At 37.9% G+C, this 19,837-nt stretch overlaps 1 protein-coding gene across 3 annotated transcripts in view; it reads right to left on the bottom strand.

Moving 5' to 3' along the window:
* LOC134543148 (fatty-acid amide hydrolase 2-A) overlaps positions 1 to 19,837 on the bottom strand; it is a 74,474-nt gene that overhangs the window by 15,549 nt on the left and 39,088 nt on the right. For all 3 annotated transcript variants that reach the window (XM_063388002.1, XM_063388005.1, XM_063388003.1), the window contains 7 exons: positions 19,532 to 19,749; positions 16,539 to 16,650; positions 15,393 to 15,547; positions 7,793 to 7,933; positions 6,823 to 6,918; positions 3,924 to 4,079; positions 2,079 to 2,261 (listed from right to left, as the gene is read on the bottom strand). In XM_063388002.1, coding sequence (XP_063244072.1) covers positions 2,079 to 2,261; positions 3,924 to 4,079; positions 6,823 to 6,918; positions 7,793 to 7,933; positions 15,393 to 15,547; positions 16,539 to 16,650; positions 19,532 to 19,749 — 1,061 coding nt within the window. The remainder of the gene's footprint in view (positions 1 to 2,078; positions 2,262 to 3,923; positions 4,080 to 6,822; positions 6,919 to 7,792; positions 7,934 to 15,392; positions 15,548 to 16,538; positions 16,651 to 19,531; positions 19,750 to 19,837) is intronic.

Here is a 19,837-nt window from a genome sequence, read left to right as displayed (position 1 = left end):
GGGTATCTATTTAAAGCTTATCTATTTTGGAACATTTTTGTTCTCTTAGTAAATTTCTGTAACTTCCGCGGTTTTAGACATATTTAATGTGGAATTTCTTTTTGAATTTAAGCAATCTGGGACGAAGGTTCTAGTAGTCGCGACAGGCAGGCACCGGTGCATCCGGTCAGCGTTTCTTAGAATTGTGTGGCGACGCGGCTTGTATAACTGTTTCGGCGTGCTCGTCGCTGGTTGGCTGTGGAGGTTTGCGAGAAGGGGGAAGAGAGAATTTTGTTTGTTAGTATGACTCCGCGACTGAGCCTCGAGGGGAGGCTTTTTGAAAAGAGGATTTTTTTTAATAAGAGGAGCAGGTGATTGGTGGCAATCACCGTCCGATATGGCAGAGTGATTTAGGTATAATTTACTACTCAGTGCGCCTAGCATAATCGTGTATTTAAAGGAGAATTTTGCGAAGGGTTCAAAAGTAGTGCGTTTGGCTTGGTGCGCGAGGGTGGAAGTTGGGTAGAAAATGGAGGATGGCGAAAGAGACTGGCACGGATTCGACGAGGTCTTTTCTTTGTTTTTTTGTTAACCGTGGCTCGTAATATCGGAACGCCCTCTAACGGAGTATCATCTGAAGTTGGCGGTAGAGATATTTATTTCAGTTTCGCGTGATGTAAAACAGAAACAATCAAAGCTGACTGATCGAGCGTGGTGCCTATTTGAGAGTGAAAGCTTCCTGAATAAAATAAAATAATGCCAGTAACAACATTATTTTATTTAAATATCTAGTTCCTTTTATTTATTTTCCGCGGCGCGAACCCCACGAGAACCCTGAGATAAGAAAGTCGACTCAATGCCGCGAGCAGCAACAAGAACCCTCAAAGTGTTTTCATGATTTAATGAAACCTGAGAGTGCATAATAAATAAGGGCAGCGTTACACTTGACTTTCACCTGATTTTAACTTACTGACCCGAATATGGACACCTCCGTGTATTATCAGTTTCTTAACAAAAAAATAAATAAATTATCAAGACTTCAAAAGTGTTTCATCAGCTGGAATGCAATACATGCTCCAAAGTTACTACTGTACCAGTCACCACCTTGCAAATGCAGCATTTGTTGACCCCCTAGACTGCATGTTAATCACGAACAGTCATGCAAACATGCGGTATTCTTCGCGCTCTACAGAAATCATACTGTATTTGGTGATTATGAACCAACACTTGTGCGCCACAATAAAATTTAGTGACGTCAAAGACAAGCAACTATTGAATATTTCATTTGTGCATTAAATAAACTATTTTTTATGTTTCAGTGATATATAAATGTTTATTTTCAGATTTAATTTTTGTTTGAAGCATATCAAATTATCTGTGATTTGTTCAATAAATATTTCATTTAAACATGGAGCAAAATAAATTTCTGTCATCAATTTTGCAATACCTGTGTTTTTCCATTGCAAATATAAAACCATAGATATCAGTAATGCGGAAACAGTTCTTGAACTCAAATAGGCCTCCGTTGACTGGACATACAGTATGAAAGTATTCATCAGGTGTTTTGAAATACAGGATGTATGTAAAATACATATCATAAATATGAGTACATATGCAGGGCATATAGAGGCATAAATGTCGAGAGACATACACTTGGAAAGGATTCTTTTAATTGCTAGAATCATTACAGTGTACATCAAGATACAATGGATCCATGTTATGTGGACTGCTTTATTGGCTACTGTGTGTACGTACATTTCACAATGTTTTCTGTTTTTTAGGATTCACACCATTTGCATTTTATGAGTTTGGGTACAGTTTGTTGTATACCTTGCCAATATGGCATTACACACAAAACTGATCCAGTGTATATCAATGTGAATGGTAAATGGCTGTAGCATGAAGGGAAGCATGTCCAAACCTATGTCCACCGACATTTTTGCCTCTTCTAAATGTTCTGCACATGTGCCTAAAGTTTTGACATGTGTATCTTAGATACACCCTGGGTATTTCAAAATCCTCCATTAACCTGAAATTCAAATTTGCATGTGTTGTAAGCTTAATTTCACATGCCATACACACCACGGAAATGCTCCCACCTGCAATCCCAAAGGCAGTCCATCTGCATTCAAACCCATGGGAACCTGAGTGACCGGAAGGTTCAGAACGTTGAACACAGCCCAATAGCCGAAGTTGTACGGCCGCAGAAAAGACGAGAAGTGGTACGGCGCTGGGAACGGGCTGCTGGGATACAGTAACACGCCATTATTGCCCAGTTTCGCCTGCAAACACAAAAAAAAAAAATAGAATAACCGGTAATTGCAAAAATTCTCGCTCATAGATGCCACAAAGTTATGCGAATGTATCACAGTGAATAAACATATGGACCCAGGAGCCATTTCAAAATGCCTGTCTTGAGGAGATAAGTTATACTATAGTATAACTTAAATCACTTAAGCATCATTTCATCTCGTCTGTCCTAACTGCAGAGACATCTACCCATAGTGACGGCTTTGAATCACAACAAGCTAATTACTTTAGTCTGTACATGTGCGACCACAAAAAAGCTGAAATACCCTAAATTCAAAGTGTCTTAACACACCATTACAAGTAAACAAATAAGCTAAGATACTATCTCAAGTTTTATCTATCCTTCCAGCCATGTGCTAACAAAGAATGAAGAATATTAAGTTGCAAAATTTACGATTATATCCAAGTGCTGGAGAGAGTTACCGTGTTTTATCGCATAATGGTCGCAACCATATTTTAGGCTGTCAAAATTGGGATAAAAAAACTTCTCGCGTAAACATCACATGATGTTTTTGGTCACACTAGTAGATGCCAAACGCTTTGTGTAGCCTATGTGTAGGTATCTTTTCCGTATAAAACGATGTATTTTAAAGTAGAAATCTAATATTTATTCGGTCATTACCACTTACTTAATAAATTAACGGAAAAATACGAAGTTGTTTGACATGTAAATTTTCTTATAAAGACGTTTCTAAACGTTTTTTATTTCCTTTATCTGATCGTCTGCATCGCCGCGGTGTAGGTATAATCTAAAATTTGTTTCGGTCATTACCACTTATTTATTTAATTAACGGAAATACAAAGTTGTCTGACGTGTAAATTTTCTTTTAAAGACGTTTTTAAACGGTATTTCCGTATCTAATTATCTGCGTTACTGTGGCGTACCGCTTACAAAAATGTAGCCAGCGCATCATTCATGTTTGGTTATGTTGCTTCCCATCTAGAGCGCGCGCACGTAGTCAAATAGCGATATCTCATCGAGTGCATACAGCGCGCGCTCTCTGTCAGGTGCCGAGTTAACTACATTTGATAGCCCGAATTCTTTCGTGGCAAGTGTGTACTACGACACTACGACACGTTAGTTCACGTCAGATTCAAGTGGCTTGCGTTGGCGTTAGAGTTTTGGTTTTTCTATTTAAAGTTGAAGAAAGGTTTTTGTTTAAGGAATTATTAATATAGATTGTTTGGCGTGCTATTGTATACTCCACCTTTTTTTAAATAAACCTACTTTCCATGAACAGGTTTTGTTTTTATGAATAACTTTACCTAACAAATTTTTTATCCGCACAATCGTCACACCCCTACTTTTCAAACTTGATTTTAGAATAAAATGTGCGACGATTATACGAGAAAACACGGTATTTAAATTTAAAATTCTATTGATAAGATTCTATGGATTTGTAGCAATAAATAAAAAAAAATGATGACTTGTGCATGACTACTTGAACCACGTAATATGATAGTGACCACCAGATGCATGCAGCAGTTTAAAACATGGCTGTCTGGCCAGGTTTCTCAAACTGCATCGATGCACCTTTAAACAGATTTAAGTAACTAGTCTTACACAAGTTGCAGCTTAGGTAACACGATCGGCTACTGTAGTTAAAAGATACTAAATACAAAATCAAACTTACCTGAATTTTTTCAAACAGAGATTTCGTGGTCTCCTCTGCCCACTGAGGGTTTTCGGATGGCATCTTCGTATCTACCAGACGTATCAGGGCTGCCAGAGTGAAGTTGCTGCAGCCAATCAGCTTCTTGAGAATTTCTTGCCAGGCACAGACTTTACCCTAAGATAAAAGTGACAATGGTAATGTAATTAGATTTAACTGAAACAATCAACAATCATGATCTATACAAATGCTTTAAAAAAATTCAAGCTGTTCCTATTATTTTTTTTCCTACTTCATAGTTCAAGGAATATTCTTAAGGGGTTTTCAGGTTGGTTAATGATGATAGGGAGTGGGAAAAAAATAATTAAATAAATATGTTATTGTAAAACAAAACAAAAAATCCACGATAAATGATGTTTTCTTAGTCATGTCAAGTGCAAAATAAAGCCATATGTATGTTTTGTTGCAGAAAAATGAAATGCAATTTTTACCCAGAAAGTGTAGCACTCAGCTAGCAAAAATAACAAGACACATAAATAACACAAAATATGTAAATATGTGTTTCTGTTTCTATGTAGAAATAATACATACCATTTTGAGGTATCGATTTTACCAATTGCAGCACTGAATAAATATTGATCAGACCATAGACATGCATCACATTGTAGGGAAATGCCCCATTCAACAAAAGTTTCATACCGCAAGTAAGAAATATTTCTAAATTCTAAATATGTTAAACGACGGCAGTTAAAGAGTTGAATAAATTAATGTATTACTTATTTTTTTTTCAATATCATTACAATTAAAATGTAAATGTTATCCACTATACGTCTAAACAACTGCTAACTTATGAATGTGTTGAATGCATAGGAATGCATTAAGTAAAACTTCAAAGTAATGGATTACACATGTGTATAGTTGACGCAACATAACTCCGAGCCTGGGTGACGGTTAGAAAATCGTTGTGTGTTTGTGAGTCCCGACATTGGGGAAGGCAGACGTGGCGCGGCGAGCGATAATGCGTAACTTGATAACCGGGGCTATACGCTACTGCACAGAGTGAAAACTTAGTCCTTCGGTGAAATCCGACGAATACGTTCGTTTACACATCCGTGGTACTTACTAAACGTTTTCGTTTACAGTTTGGATCTGAGGTTTGTGTGCATGTAGTGTATCACTTTTGTTCAGAGCCAGTGTTGCATATGTAGTGCAGTACTTCAGTAAAGTACAACTTTATACATAAAATGCCTCCAGTGTTGTCAAAAGTTAAGAGTATAAAACTGCACTCGCAGGCGCGGGAAATCGTATATAACGTTCTGCAGTTTATGGAAAATGAAGCGCGATTGCAGGAACCCTCCATTTCACTAGAGAAAGCACAGCTGAGAACAGCCAAGGCGACGGGTGTGTCTCGCACGACTGTACAAACAATTAAAAGGGAGGCTAAGAGGAATGAAGCTGGTGAAGGAACATCTTTTGAGACGCCCAACAAGAAGCGAAAGAAAACATCACCTTTGATGAAGCTGTGGTACGACGTACTGTGTACAATTTTTACTTACTTGAAAAACGTGTGCCGACTGTCGAAACTGTACGACATAAACTAAAGAATGACATAAATTACCAAGGTAGCAATACAACCTTAAGGACGACTTTGAAGAAGCTAGGATTCAGGTGGCAGAAAACCAAATCGCAGCGCTTACTTTTAATAGAAAAAACAGATATTCGGCAAAAACGTATAGAATATCTCAAGAGTATGCGTCAATATAGAAACGATGAACGCACAATTATATACATGGATGAGTCGTACATATTGTCGTCTCATGTAAAAAATAAAATGTGGAGTGACATGTCCTCAAATGGTTTACTAGTGCCTGTCGCGAAGGGTCAAAGATTAATAATGATTCACGCAGGTGGCGAAAAGAGTTTTATCCCAAATGCTCTTGCAATGTGGAAGTCGCACCAGGCAACAGGGGATTATCACAAAAACAACGAACAATTAATATCAAATCTTCCACCAAACAGTGTTGTTGTGATGGATAATGCTTCCTATCACAATGTAAAAATAAATAAAACGCCTACCTCCAGCTCGACAAAATCGGAAATGCAGCAGTGGTTAAGTAAAGAGAATATTTCCTTTACTAGCGACATGCTTAAACCAAACTTGTATAACATCATAAAGAAGCACAAACCTTCGCAAGTGCAGTACCTGGCAGACAGACTATTGGTAAATAGTGGCCACACATTACTTCATCTGCCCCCTTATCATCCGGATTTGAATCCGATAGAAATCATATGGGCTAAAGTTAAAGGAGAAGTCGCTTCAAGAAATGTTACTTGCAATTTGGCAAATGTAAAAAAACTTTGCGAGGAGATATTTAACCGAATGGGTCCAGAAGATTGGATACCGATTTGTAATCACGTCAAGACACTCGAGAACGAATACTGGGATAAGGATGTGCGTTTTGACATTGAAATTGATAAAGTGATTGTTCAGTTAGGTGATGCAAACAGTGACAGCAGTGACGTTTACACATCAGACTCTTCGGATGGAACAGTCAGTGGCGTTGAAGAACTGAGGTAGTGCTTGGAACGTCAGTGGTAAGTGGTCAATGTTTTCTGCTTTTCTCTACCTGATGTGCAAGGTCGCCGTATCTGCTTATACCCCCTCCTCATCCACCTGACCCCCCACACGTGTTGCAGTCCCTACTTCTCATGGGTGACATAGCTCAAGCTCGGAGTTATATTGCGCCTAGTGTAGTCAGCATCTAACACACATCAATTCAACATGATCCAATAGAGGACAAATAGTAAGTTTCCCCCTTCCCACCCATCTTGGCTTCTTAGTCAGGTAAAAATCTAAAAATGTTACCGAAATGTTCCCCTAAATTCAAATAAAATAGTTTAACTTCATACGAATTTTTACTTCTCTGTTTGCCAGGTCCTCTTCAAACACTGCCGGTTCTTTGCTCATCCAATACCTCCACAACCGAAAGCTGTATCTCAGCTCTGGAAATGATATCTGCAAAGATAAAACACAAATAAGTTTTGACTTATAGACAGTCAATGTTTTATTAACAAGGGGAAGGCATGACTTGGGAAGATCACTTTGGGATGAGACTAGGTGCATTAGTAGTATAGGTACCTTTAGTGTTCACCCCTTAATTGGCCAGCCAATTCCGAAGAAAAAAACCCTTTGAAAATTTAAACACAGTATATATACTAGTAAGTTTCACTTTGGGCACAGCGGCCCTTGTGGTAACACACTTTCTTGTCGCAAAGAGGCTCGTGTTTTTATGTTTGTCACCGACCGTGACTTTTTAAAATAATTAGAACTTTTTTAATAAAGCTACTGTTTACAAATGATATTAATTTAAACATAAATTACTGTAACAATTTAATCTTTCAAAATAATAATAAAATAATAATAATAATAATAATAATAATAATAATAATAATAATAATAATAATAATAGTTATACACAGTTAGAGGTAGTCAAATTTTGTTAAAGACGAAATCGTTAAATTTTAAAAAAATCACTTGCACTTGCACAAATAACCTTCCTTAGCAGTGATAAGAAGTTAATATAATGCATTTTGATTTAACAAAATTTTTCACGAAATACGTCAGAATCGTAATATTTGCACTAAATTAACTTCTTGGAGAATCATCATTCTTGGAGAGCATTGGCTTCTTGTTCATTGGCTTAATGTACGGAACCATTCAAACATTTTCCTGAGTGATTTCAGAGAAACCACTGTAAAGATGTCCAGATGGCCGGACACGGGACTGGAACCCAGGTCCTTCCAAACGCGAATCCAGCATTTCACTGCCGCGCCTCCTCGTTTCGGGTTTGGGCTCCCGACCCTCCGACTCGACGTGACACGGCTCTTACTTTCTGCACGGGATGCTTGGAGAGTCTACTGAAGTGAGACACGGCACGCAGCATGGTGTCCCTCGCGTCGCTGCCGACACGGCTGGCTCTCAGGTCGCCCGACGCCTCCACGTAGAAGAACTGGACATCTTCCACACTCACCTGGAACATGACCACTGGTCAAGATGCACCAGGTGCTGAGTGGAGTGGGAGGATGGGGAGAGCTGGGGAGACGAGTAAACATGGGAATGCCTAGGAGTAGGATGGAAAATACTAGGAAGGTTTTCAAAGAGAGGAGGAGAACAGAAAGGGGAAAAAATGTGATGGTCATGAGGACGGTAGGGGAATGGAATAGGCTGGAGGAGGAGTGTGTGTCGGCTGGGAGTGTGGATCAATTCAGAAGAAGAGTGCGGGGAAAGTAGGGAGAATGCTTGCCACCGGGCACTTCTGTACCCAATTGCAGCTATATATCTGTGGCTTGGTTCTAAAAGGGCCAATGTCAAAAATAACATTTCCGAGATATTAAGCTCTGAATATATGGTTTATTCTTAAAATATTAATGGCAAAGAAACTATTCACACCAATGTTATTATACTTCCCCAATACAAACTGGAGTCCATGACGAATATAGTTCACCAAGTCCAACTTCTCTAGACACATTAACAAAAAAAAATTAATGACATTGGCCCTTATTTTGTTCAAAATGGGTTAAAATTGCTGACATTGACCTTGAAAAAGCACACAAAATTCATAATTAGAACCTTTAACTACTATTTAGACATATTAATTAGATGAAATAATTTCAGTTCTTATCAATTAAGAGGACTCTTGAACATAATCAGTCAATGCACATTAACATATGAATAATTTCACTAATTAATATTCTTCTCCACCATGTATATTCTCTCACATTATGCTCAGTAAAAAACAGAAATAAATACATGTATTACATTCATTGTAGCCCAACAAAACAACAAACAAAATAAGCACATCCATTGTATTCGCAAGGATTTGGTTCGTATTAAACAGGTATAACTTTCACTTTATTCAGTGTCTGCTTCATTTTCTTCACTGTCATCCAGGAGATACCCACCGGTAAGCTCAAAGGATGGAGTGAGTCCCTTCAGGAATGACTCATAAAATTGACGACTGTTGGGATGAATGTAAGGTAAGAGAGACTTCAAATAATTTACCTTCTCTAATGGAAGTGGTAATGGCATACTTGAAATAGGACTTAGGGAATGTCCATTAATCACGTGAAGCTCGAAATGGGAGGGGGGGGGGGGGGGAAGGGGGTCGGGAAAAATCACGAAATATCACAAGGGGGGAGATATCACGTGTATTTTTTTTTTCTCGCCCGATTTCTACTAAACCGAAAAGCGATGCGTGACCTTGACTCGCCGTAGCCAGGCAACGATATCCCCGCCCGCCGCAACATTAACCACCCGGCTCGGCTTGCCAGTCGCTAGTAAGACTGTGATTTTGGCGCCGAATACATGCGTAAATCACATATAAGCCTTTCCTTTATTATTTTTATGCCAGTGAGAATAAACCTGCAACCTAAATGTGTGTCTGGACATTTTTATGACTGTGCTTAATTTTCCATAATTAAATTAGATTATACCTATATTTAAAGATAATATTCCAAAATTTTTAAAAATATTTTGCACCAAAAAATACATGTGATTTATTGAGGGCGGGGGGGGGGGGGGGGGGGGGTTTGGTCTGAAACCTCACCACAAATCACTAGGGGGGAGGGGGGGTTAAAAATTTGCTAAAAAAAATCACGTGATTAATGGACGACCCCTTAAGGTTGGAAGCGAATTCCTTTTCTTGTGCCTTCGTGACAGATCAAGTGTCTTGAATTGTTCATCATCTTGGAAAGAATATTTGAACTTGATTGTATCGGAACATGAAGAATCATATCTCATCCACTTTATTCTCAACCAAGAAATTTTTTCTCCTTCCGGTGAACATAATGATTGCTAAGCAATCATTAACAACGCATCTTCTTGTTTGCCGCTGGCTCTGTGTGTTCCAGGACGTATGTAGAGAGAGAGCTGAGAGACGAAGATCATCAAGTCCAGAGCATGTGTGCGTGCTTCAAACTCTTTAAACATAACCCCTCTCGATGAAGTTTCTCGGCTTGCAGGCGACTGCTACCCTGGATACGGCGAAACGTTGAATGAAATATTCGTCTTCGACGCAACTAGAACACAACAGCTGAGCAACTTCAGACAATGCCCGCGAAAACGTGAAAAAAAGTTCAAAAAGTCTTTCTGCTCCAGTTCAACAACTGTTATGGGTGGACGTCGTCGTACCATTCGAATTAGGTTTGCCCAGTCTCTTGGAGGTTCTACATTTACTGTTGTGTTTTTCTTTGTTTTCTCAATTGCCGCATGTATCGTATCAGCTTCCATATAAGTATGGCCAGGCTCTAGGAATTTATGATTGATGATCAGTGTTCTACCTTGAATGTTTACAGTTTTCACATGAGTCAGTAACATTACGGCCACATAAATGTTGCGATTTTGGCCAGGACAGGAATCGCTATACATATTCACTTCTTCAATTGCATCAGGTATACTCTGCAGATACTTGTATAAACAGGATGAAATTTCCTGTCCACCTCTTGCTGCAATAGTTTTATCCCAGATTAAACAAGTAGCAGCAGATTTCTGGCGACCTGTCTCATATATTGTTAAGTTAAATGTCCAGAGTTGTCGTTTATAAAATGCTACTCCACTCACTAAAAGTGAGGTAGGGAGGCATTTCTGACGATAAAATGACATTGTTATGCAGTTACTGTTACTTTTACTTAGCAATTTGTCTTTCCTTTTTTTTCATAGGACGATTCTGCCAGCTCCAAGTGTATCTTCTTTTCTTTCTCAGCTTTTTCCAGAATAATTACATCCTTACTGGATTTAAGAAGTAACTCATACCGATCACATTTACCACATGAGTCATTTTTCGGCTTGAAATTCTGCTTTCAACAATTATCTATATCGATACCTGTCAAATGTTGCCAACATACTAATTATTTTTAATTTTCATGATTATGTTTACATGTTATTTCCAGCAACAGCGTATAATCATTAAGTAAATATCAGTATATGAGGGGTCACAATTGCCAATGTCATGCAAACTAAGCCAAATATCATAGTACTGTTATTGCTATAATGGCCAATGTTGACATTGGCCATTTCTTATTTGGTGCTTCAAAAGACCAATGTCAACATTGGCCCTTGTAGCACATAATGAATAATTAATTATTGTTGTGACTTTGGCCCCATCATAACCTGTATTTGCCACATGGTAAGTTACAGACATTGGCCATTATAGCACAAAATGCACCACGTTTGAAAATGCACATTGGACTTAAAAACTCATTTTTGTAAAAAATTGACATTGGCCCTTTTAGAACCAAGCCACAGATATATAATAAATAATAATATTTACCCTGTTTACAAATGTAGTCAAACCTCAATAATACAAGCCTGAAGGGACCACAATTTTGTCACTTTGCAATAACGAGGTTTGTATTAACCATACCATTACAACATTTAATAACAATTTTTACATAATTTCTTAATCAAATTCAAATAAAATTAAATACACTTTTTTTTTTAGTACATGCATTACACACCTAAAAAAAAAAAATACTATGATTCAAGAAAACTTGCACACAATTTTAATACAGCACCATATGTACTTTGTTTTAGGGATTGTAAAATACAATTTTAGGATAAAAAAAAGCTTAAACACACTATTTTATACTCTACTAATTTTTAAACGATTTAAGACAAAAGCATAGAGCAAAGGTTTATAAATTACCTACAAAAGAAATATTACCATTATTCTGGAAGAATAAAATTTTTAAAGCAATAGAATAAGGATTATTTTAGTTGAAACTACACATTGTTTTTTATATTATTCTGGAATATTTGTAGGAACCATCTTTTACTTCATGAAATTGTTTACCTTAGGGAACAAAAACAACTTTGTATTACATAATAAACATACTGTTGCATTAATTACTATAACTCCTTTCTTAATTCTAGGGACTGTGAAAACACTTTGTATTAATGAGAGTTTTGTTTTAACAAGGTTTTTATTAATGAGGTTTTGCTGTAACTGCTTTTGATGACTTATAAAATATAACTGCAAAGTCAATATTACATGTATCAATAAGTTTCATCTTCAATAACCTCGACAGCACTCTTAACACTGATATTCACAGTATCGTCAGTTTAAAACTTGCTACACAAGAGTCTAGTTGGAACAAAATTATACCAATTTCTACAATTTCTCTATGATTAGAATTATCAAACTTTTTAATTAGTTTGAGAGATAATTTTCCCATTTGATGCAGTACTAGACACTTACTAATGCAATGTATATTATAGCCATGCCAGAAGCAATAAATTATTTACAATTCAGTAGAATCTTGATTAACTGATATTATCTTTGAAAGATTTGTGCAATGGGAGTGCGTGACTTTATGTAAGCTTTTGGACATACGCCATTGCTTAGCACATGTATGTCTGTAGAAGAAAACTACAAAAAAACACAAATGACAAAAAACACAAATTAAGCAAAAAATTGCTGTTGTCAGGATTTAATGCCACACAATACTCCACAACAGGAATATGGTCAACAAACAAAGAAAAACAAAGAAAAATGGACTAACAGAACGAAAAAAAAAACCCACAAATGATGACAGCACAAAAATTCCGAACCCAAAAAATTCAGCACAACAGTCAAAACAGACAAAAAAAACAGCAAAACGAAGAGATGAAACAAACACAATAGTTTTCCAAAAACAAAAAAACAAAAGAGAAATGAAAAAAAAACACAAATGATGACAGCACACAAATATTTAACCCCAAAAAAAAAAATTCAGCACAAGAGTCAAAACGAGACAAAAACACGACCAAACGAAAAGACGAAACAAACACAACAGTTTTCAAAACAGAAACAAGCGACGTTTCGGGAACTGCTATCTGCTCCCGTCCTCAGGCAGAGACGCGCATGGTACGGAAACAGGTGCACCTGTGTTTCCGTACCATGCGCGTCTCTGCCTGAGGACAGGAGCAGATAGCAGTTCCCGAAACGTCGCTTGTTTCTGTTTTGAAAACTGTTGTGTTTGTTTCGTCTTTTCGTTTGGTCGTGTTTTTGTCTCGTTTTGACTGTTGTGCTGAATTTTTTGGGTTCGGAATTTTTGTGCTGTCATCATTTGTGGTTTTTTTCCCCGTTCTGTTAGTCCATTTTTCTTTGTTTTTCTTTGTTTGTTGACCATATTCCTGTTGCGGAGTATTGTGTGGCATTAAATCCTGAAAACAGCAATTTTTTGCTTAATTTGTGTTTTTTTGTACTTTTCTTCTACAGACATACATGTGCTAAGCAATGGCGTATGTCCAAAAGCTTACATCAAGTCTTGATTAACTGAGGTTCCTTATTATTACAGCCGACCTAAAGCAACACCACTACGGCAAAGACTTAAAACATTTGCTTGAGGACCAAGAAAGTAATCTAACTGTTGTCGAAAGCCTAAAGAAAATTAACCTTAAACATGCCATTTACTGGTTGCGCAAATTATGAAGTGACGTGAATGAATCTACACCGAAGAAAAGCAGGAAAAAATTCACCCCAAAAAATTGTACCTCTCGGCCAACTGAAAACCAAGACGATTTCCTTATTCTATCTGTGTTATCTGAGATCTTGCTTATTGGAGGTCCCAGTGGTACACATTAACTCAGTTAACTGAGATACTACTGTATTTGATAAGAATAAATTCTACGTAATATATTGAAAATAACTGTACAAGCCTGCTGAGTGTTTTTAAAACACGTACAGGTACATTAAATGCTCCAAAAGAGATAATGTTAAAAATGAGTGTTCAATCACATTTTAAAACAACTCTCATGAGGCAGTGCTAGTGTCAATTTATTGTTTCCATGTTTATCCATATTAAACAGGCAGAGTTCTATTATTGAACTTTATAGTATTTGCCATTAATGCTATGGAATGAAAAATACCATGTTTTCTCGTATAATCGTTGCACATTTTATTCTAAAATCAAGTTTGAAAAGTAGGGGTGCAACGGTTATGCGGGAAAAAAAATTTTTGTTAGGTAAAGTTATTCATAAAAACAATACCCGTTCATGGAAAGTACGTTTACTTAAAAAAAGGTGGAGTATACAAGAGCATGCCAAACAATCTATATTAATAATTCCTTAAACAAAAATCTTTCTTCAACTTTAAATAGAAAAACCAAAACTCTTACGCGAACGCAAGCCACTAGAATCTGACGTGAACTAACGTGTCGTAATACACACTTGCCACGAAAGAATGCGGGCTATCAAATGTAATTAACTCGGCACCTGACAGAGAGCGCCCGTTGCATCCAAACGGCGAGATATCGATATTCGACTACGTGCGCACGCTCTATACGGGAAGCAACATAACCAAACATGAATCATGAGCTGGCTACATTTTTGTAAGCGGTACGCCACGGTAACGCAGATAATTAAAAGAAATACAGTTTAAAAACGTCTTTAAAAGAAAATTAACACGTCAGACAACTTTGTATTTCCGTTAATTAAATAAATAAGTGGTAATGACCGAAACAAATTTTAGATTATACCTACACCGCGGCGACGCAGACGATCAGATAAAGGAAATAAAAAACGTTTAAAAACGTCTTTATAAGAAAATTTACACGTCAAACAACTTAGTATTGTTCCGTTAATTTATTAAGTAAGTAGTAATGACCGAATAAATATTATATTTCTACTTTAAAATACATTGTTTTATACGGAAAAGATATGTACACAAAGCGCTCGGCATATACTAGCGGGACCAAAAACATCATGCGACGTTTATGCGAGAATTTTTTTTTATCCCAATTTTGACAGCCTAAAATATGTTTGCGACGATTACGCGCGTGCGACCATTATGCGATAAAACACGGTAAGAGCTCTTTTGAAAAAAAGATAAAAATTATTATACATACCATTACGTTTACTATTAATACTACTGTTTTCAGACATACTACACAAATGTAAAGTACAAAGAGAAACAAAAAATTATTGTCATTCCATATAGTAAATGAAGAAGAAATTCCTAAAATATGAATTTTATAAGAAATTGATCTATAGTTTAGTAGGTAGATAAAGTTTCTGATTTTGTACTTGAAATAAACAAATTTTTACCAAAAATTTTTTTTCAAGTGAAATGTGGTTTTAACATCTTGGGTGTTGAATATATCACCATCTTCATAAAATAAACAGGATTTATATTTTTTAAATAAATAAAAAATAAATTAAAAAACAAACAAACAGAAATTTCCCCTTTTAATAAAATAAAAGAACAAAAAATCATGTCTCTAGCAATAAGGTAGCAAATGGAATTTTTACAGATTGCCCGTAACTGATGTAAAGGCAAGTTTGGTGAATAAAGGATTCCCACTTTTGTCAAACTGAAAACAAAAGTCAGTCTTGTTTAAACTAACTACAGTTTACAAAACAGGTTAACAGGTAATTCAGCATATTCTGATGTTATTGGCAGTAACCAAAACTTGAGATTCTGCAGTTATTGAAAGATTAATGAACACATTTACCTGCTTATCAAGCTGTAGTTTGTCGGCATTTGGACCGACAATGATCTTGAGGAACTGGGCCAGTTCTTCGGAAAAACGGCACATTGGTCCTACACACATCATCGAGTTCTTTTCCTTCCCAGTTCGGAGAGTGAAACCCTTTGAGGGTGTTATACCTGAACAAAATAAACACTTTATTTAGCCGAATTATTACTGACTAAACAAATTATAACCCACAAAAAATAGGGACACAGCCACAAGTTTTCAACGGGAATACATCGTATAAACGGGAAGTTCCAAAAAAGACAGTAGTTCTAATCAACTGAACACTATCGGTAATGCCTGCACTCGTACTAGGCTGGGCGATGTATGCCATTTTAGCTTTCTTCCTCTCCCTGCAGTGTCTGGTCCATTTGACATTATGTAGAAAGTGGCACCTTTTTGGAATTGACGCAAGCTTTAATTTAAACAGCTGATTATTTTTCTGTACAAAATGAATATCATTTGATTGAAATTGGTTAACACGTGAGTCTAATATCTGCTCTCAAAGTAGATGTATCAACCAGAATCGAACATTCGAGAAACTTGCCTATTACTCATATTGACCTGTAAATATACAAAAACTGTTTATAACGGCACATGCATAAACCCATACCCTACTTATGTACATGTGCAAATCGAATTTACTAGGCCCAGTTTATATTTTATAATGTTTTGTTATACTTCATTTTTCAAACTGGCATTCTGATTTATAACAGGTATTCACGTCAAAATTTAAACATTACGAAGATGAAGTAGACATTTTGAAAGGATATTTAGCTGATAGTTTATAATATAGCATAAATCATGTTTCTAAAAAGGCTTAAACAGTAATGAACAAATGTAAGTATAAACAATATAAATGCTAGTCTCATTTTAATGAATATTAAAGAAAGCATGTAGAAATGCTTACAGAGTACCAAACAAATAAAATTGTTGCAAAAAAATATTGTGCCATTTAAATATTTACAAAAAGTAGAAGTACGTACATTAGGCAGACAAATTTTTTTTTAATAAAGTGACTGTAAATTCTCAAAATTTTATGTGTATCAGCTAATTGATAAACATAAACATTATTTAAAAACCCAAAAACAGTAAGCTCTGCTGAACACACCCCTGTAATAGTACCTGTGGTTGGTTTATGTCCAAATACACCGCAACAGAAGGCTGGTATCCTTATGGACCCTCCAATGTCAGATGCCAGGCCCAAGGGAGAACCACAAGTGGCTACGATGCTTCCCTGAAACAGTCCAAGTACGTAGCACCTTGACGTGTAAGGCAAGTTTTATAAACTATGCAAGAAGGAAAAAATTAAATTTTTTTCAAATACCCATACATAAATTATGCAAGATGAAAAAACACAATGCAAGCAACTGTCAAAATTCGACTTCTTGCATTTCTGCCCTTTATATTTTAAAACATGTGATTCGAAAACTTTTAAAGATGCAGACATAATGTGTATAGAATAAGTTTATTTTTATCACAGCATCACATTTTAACTTAATATAATATTGCATAATGAATGCAAACAATACTTTACAATTATATGTTAAAAATTTCACATGTTTCTGTGAAAATTTATTTTACAATTTTACAGGATTGGTGACTTTTGTCACCTGAATGTTTTATAAATTATCATATTTTTATAGTGATTGCTGCATGCTGCATCCTTAGGCTCATACTTTTCTTGCCAAGTTTATAATCTCAGCTTAGGCCTAGAAAAAAGAACACTGATATCTGGAAGCAACTTCAAGCAGTAATGCAAGGCTTGATGATAGGAAATATACGGGATGACATAAAGAAATCCTGATAATCTTCACAGAGGAAATACACTTTATGAATGAGTTTACTGAAATCGTTTTTAAATACTGTGTATCTATCAATATTAATTACTATATGAAACCTAAATTTATAGCAAAGGTTAATCACTAACCTCTAAATGTTAAGGTTAGCAAGTTAAGTCCTAGTACATGAGAATAGGTGATATTACATTTACTACTGGTAAGCAATCACTGTAGTAACTGAAACTACTGTCCAGTAACTGAGAATGCAGTCACATGAATAAAGTCTAGTCGCTGTAAGGCTACTTTTTGTTGAATTTGCTCAATCTGGTAATAAAATAAAGGAAGTGATTATACACTAACATTCTACATAAAGCTTTTCTTTAAAAAAAAAAGAATTTGAAAAGTTTTATTTGTTTGTTATAAAAAAGCTTCACAAGAAACCATTATGTACAAATTAATGATGCACATTGTTCATGAGAATCAGCCATTTTTTTGTGTCATGAGTGCACTAAAGACTCGCACACAGAACTGCCAGTGAAACCACACTCGTAGTTTTCGGGTGATGCCATCGGTAGACTGACTCAGGAGAGGTCTTACTACAACTCCCTAGCAGCGCAAACTGGTGCTACAAGGACAAGATGTGCAACAATACAATTCCAGTTATTTTTGGGTCCCCCTTGTAAGTATAGTGAATGAAGCTGCAATGTTAATTCTTCAATTCTTCAGCACATAGTAAGGAACATCTCTACTTAGTATATTTGGAAAATATGTTTCCAGCATCGATCACATTATAGCCTCGCCGCTGCATTTCTTTGGCAGTGTAAATGTTGTTACGAACGTACTGAGAGCACGGCTGTGCAAGGCGGGTCAATGGACCTTCTAGCAGTCATCTGACCAGAGCCCCCCCCCCCCCCGGTGGGACACGGACACGGTGACGCCCAGTAAGGTAAGGAGTGCCTCACCGGATTACAAGGGTTCTCGCTACCTCTCCACCTCCCCATGCCCCGTCCTTCCTCTGCGTTTTGTTACTGACCCTTCCAGCGCCTGTGTAGAGTTCTGGGGTCGTCAACTCGGGGATGGGCGAGGCCTGCACCATCGGGTCAGGGACACCTGTGACATCAAACACTGCATTTGGGTACTTCCACGCCTGACTAGGGTAACTTTTGACGTTAACACGCGACTTCTGGGTACTTCCACGGATGGCCTCCATGGGTATAAAAAGGCCCCGCCTCTGAGCAGAGAGTAGAGTCTCCCCCTTGTGTAGTGATACCAGCGACACCTATCAGCAACATTGGAGCGACTGTAGGCGACTGAAGGCCTGGTCTCTTTGGTAGTGATATCAGCAAGGCCAACCCGCAAGTGTCTTGAGAGCCTATGCGGTAGCGAGCCAGGTGCAACGGACAACAGTTCGGGATGGTGTTGCAAATCTGCATCCTCCTAGATGCCAGTAATGCTTTATGGTTGCACCACCTCACTTTCTAAAAACCCAAGTACTCACATCAACATACTTCACGCTGATTACCAATGTGAAAAGTAAATCCCATCTGAGATGGACAAAGCTTCTCAGTGCTAGCATACTAACCTCTCCCCTTGAAGAGCCCCCGACTGTCCTCCTGATGTCGTAAGGCACCATGACATGTCTAGCATACTCACCTCTCCCCCTGAAGAGCCCCGACTGTCACGATGCCACGTCTAGCGTACTAACCTCTCCTCCTGAAGAGCCCCCGACTGTCCTCCTGATGTCGTAAGGCACCATGACATGTCTAGCATACTCACCTCTCCCCCTGAAGAACCCCGACTGTCACGATGCCACGTCTAGCGTACTAACCTCTCCTCCTGAAGAGCCCCCGACTGTCCTCCTGATGTCGTAAGGCACCATGACATGTCTAGCATACTCCCCTCTCCCCCTGAAGAGCCCCGACTGTCACGATGCCACATCTAGTGTATTAACCTCTCTCCCTGAAGAGCCCCCGACTGTCACGATGCCACGTCTAGCGTACTAACCTCTCCCCCTGAAGAGCCCCAACTGTCACGATGCCACGTCTAGCGTACTAACCTCTCCCCCTGAAGAGCCCCCGACTGTCACGATGCCACGTCTAGCGTACTAACCTCTCCCCCTGAAGAGCCCCAACTGTCACGATGCCACATCTAGCGTACTAACCTCTCCTCCTGAAGAGCCCCCGACTGTCCTCCTGATGTCGTAAGGCACCATGACATGTCTAGCATACTCCCCTCTCCCCCTGAAGAGCCCCGACTGTCACGATGCCACGTCTAGCGTATTAACCTCTCTACCTGAAGAGCCCCCGACTGTCACGATGCCACGTCTAGCGTACTAACCTCTCCCCCTGAAGAGCCCCCGACTGTCCTCCTGGTGTCGTATGGGTTCAGCGTCTGGCCAAACACATTGTTGCGGGTCTCGCACCACATGTTCAGTTCAGGAACATTCGTTGTGCCAATCAGGATGGCTCCCGCCTCTTTCATCTGCTTCACAGCATCTGCATCTTCTGCTGCTAGTGCAGACTTGCGGGACACCAGCCCCAGTGTGTGCAGCATGTCTAAAAATAGTGTCAGATTTTATAAAAATCAGGCATAACAATTTAAATGTTGTATTAGGTTCCTGGAATATGCGCATCAAAAAATTGA

Source organism: Bacillus rossius (genome assembly GCF_032445375.1).
Source record: "Bacillus rossius redtenbacheri isolate Brsri chromosome 9 unlocalized genomic scaffold, Brsri_v3 Brsri_v3_scf9_2, whole genome shotgun sequence".
Taxonomy (NCBI): domain Eukaryota; kingdom Metazoa; phylum Arthropoda; class Insecta; order Phasmatodea; family Bacillidae; genus Bacillus; species Bacillus rossius.
Note: the sequence above shows the minus strand (reverse complement) of the source record. Positions and strands in the feature narration are given on the sequence as shown.